Source organism: Nannospalax galili, unplaced genomic scaffold (genome assembly GCF_000622305.1).
Source record: "Nannospalax galili isolate Female #2095 unplaced genomic scaffold, S.galili_v1.0 scaffold451, whole genome shotgun sequence".
Taxonomy (NCBI): Eukaryota; Metazoa; Chordata; class Mammalia; order Rodentia; family Spalacidae; genus Nannospalax; species Nannospalax galili.
In genome coordinates this window covers 1,622,201-1,622,621 of record NW_008331662.1, presented here as the reverse complement: position 1 = coordinate 1,622,621, position 421 = coordinate 1,622,201, and the positions used below count along the sequence as shown (strand labels likewise).

At 26.4% G+C, this 421-nt stretch overlaps 1 protein-coding gene across 1 annotated transcript in view; it reads left to right on the top strand.

Annotated features, from left to right (window-relative positions):
* The window catches only part of Hfm1 (helicase for meiosis 1), a 128,759-nt gene extending 128,600 nt beyond the window's left edge, over positions 1-159 (top strand). Inside the window, exon 34 of the mRNA XM_008826844.1 lies at positions 90-159. Coding sequence (XP_008825066.1) covers positions 90-159 — 70 coding nt within the window. The remainder of the gene's footprint in view (positions 1-89) is intronic.
* The last annotated feature ends 262 nt before the right edge of the window (positions 160-421 follow it).

Here is a 421-nt window from a genome sequence, read left to right as displayed (position 1 = left end):
TTATATTAATATTACATTATTTATTCTGCATTTCAAAATAAGCTGTTTGACAAAAAACTGTCTGTTTTACATTTGCTTTTTCCCTCCAGTAGGTATTATTCTGATAATGCAGCTGAAGAAATGAAAGCCTTTCTGGGAATATTTGATGATGTTTTCTAAAAGAAAAATTCCTTTCTTAATAAGGCGAAGTATAAATATACCTAATCACAAAGTGTACTTTTTATTTTTTAATTTATAATTATTCAGCCTTTTTTCTTGTGAATTTGATCTGTTTCTTCACTTCCTTGCAACAAAGTATATAGACTGGTATATTTTCTCATTCTACTGAAACTTCTTGCAAAGTGGTTTTGTTTCAGTAAACTAGTTAAATTACACTTAGAAATAATTTAGTTACTAAACTGATTTTAATAGCAACTAATTT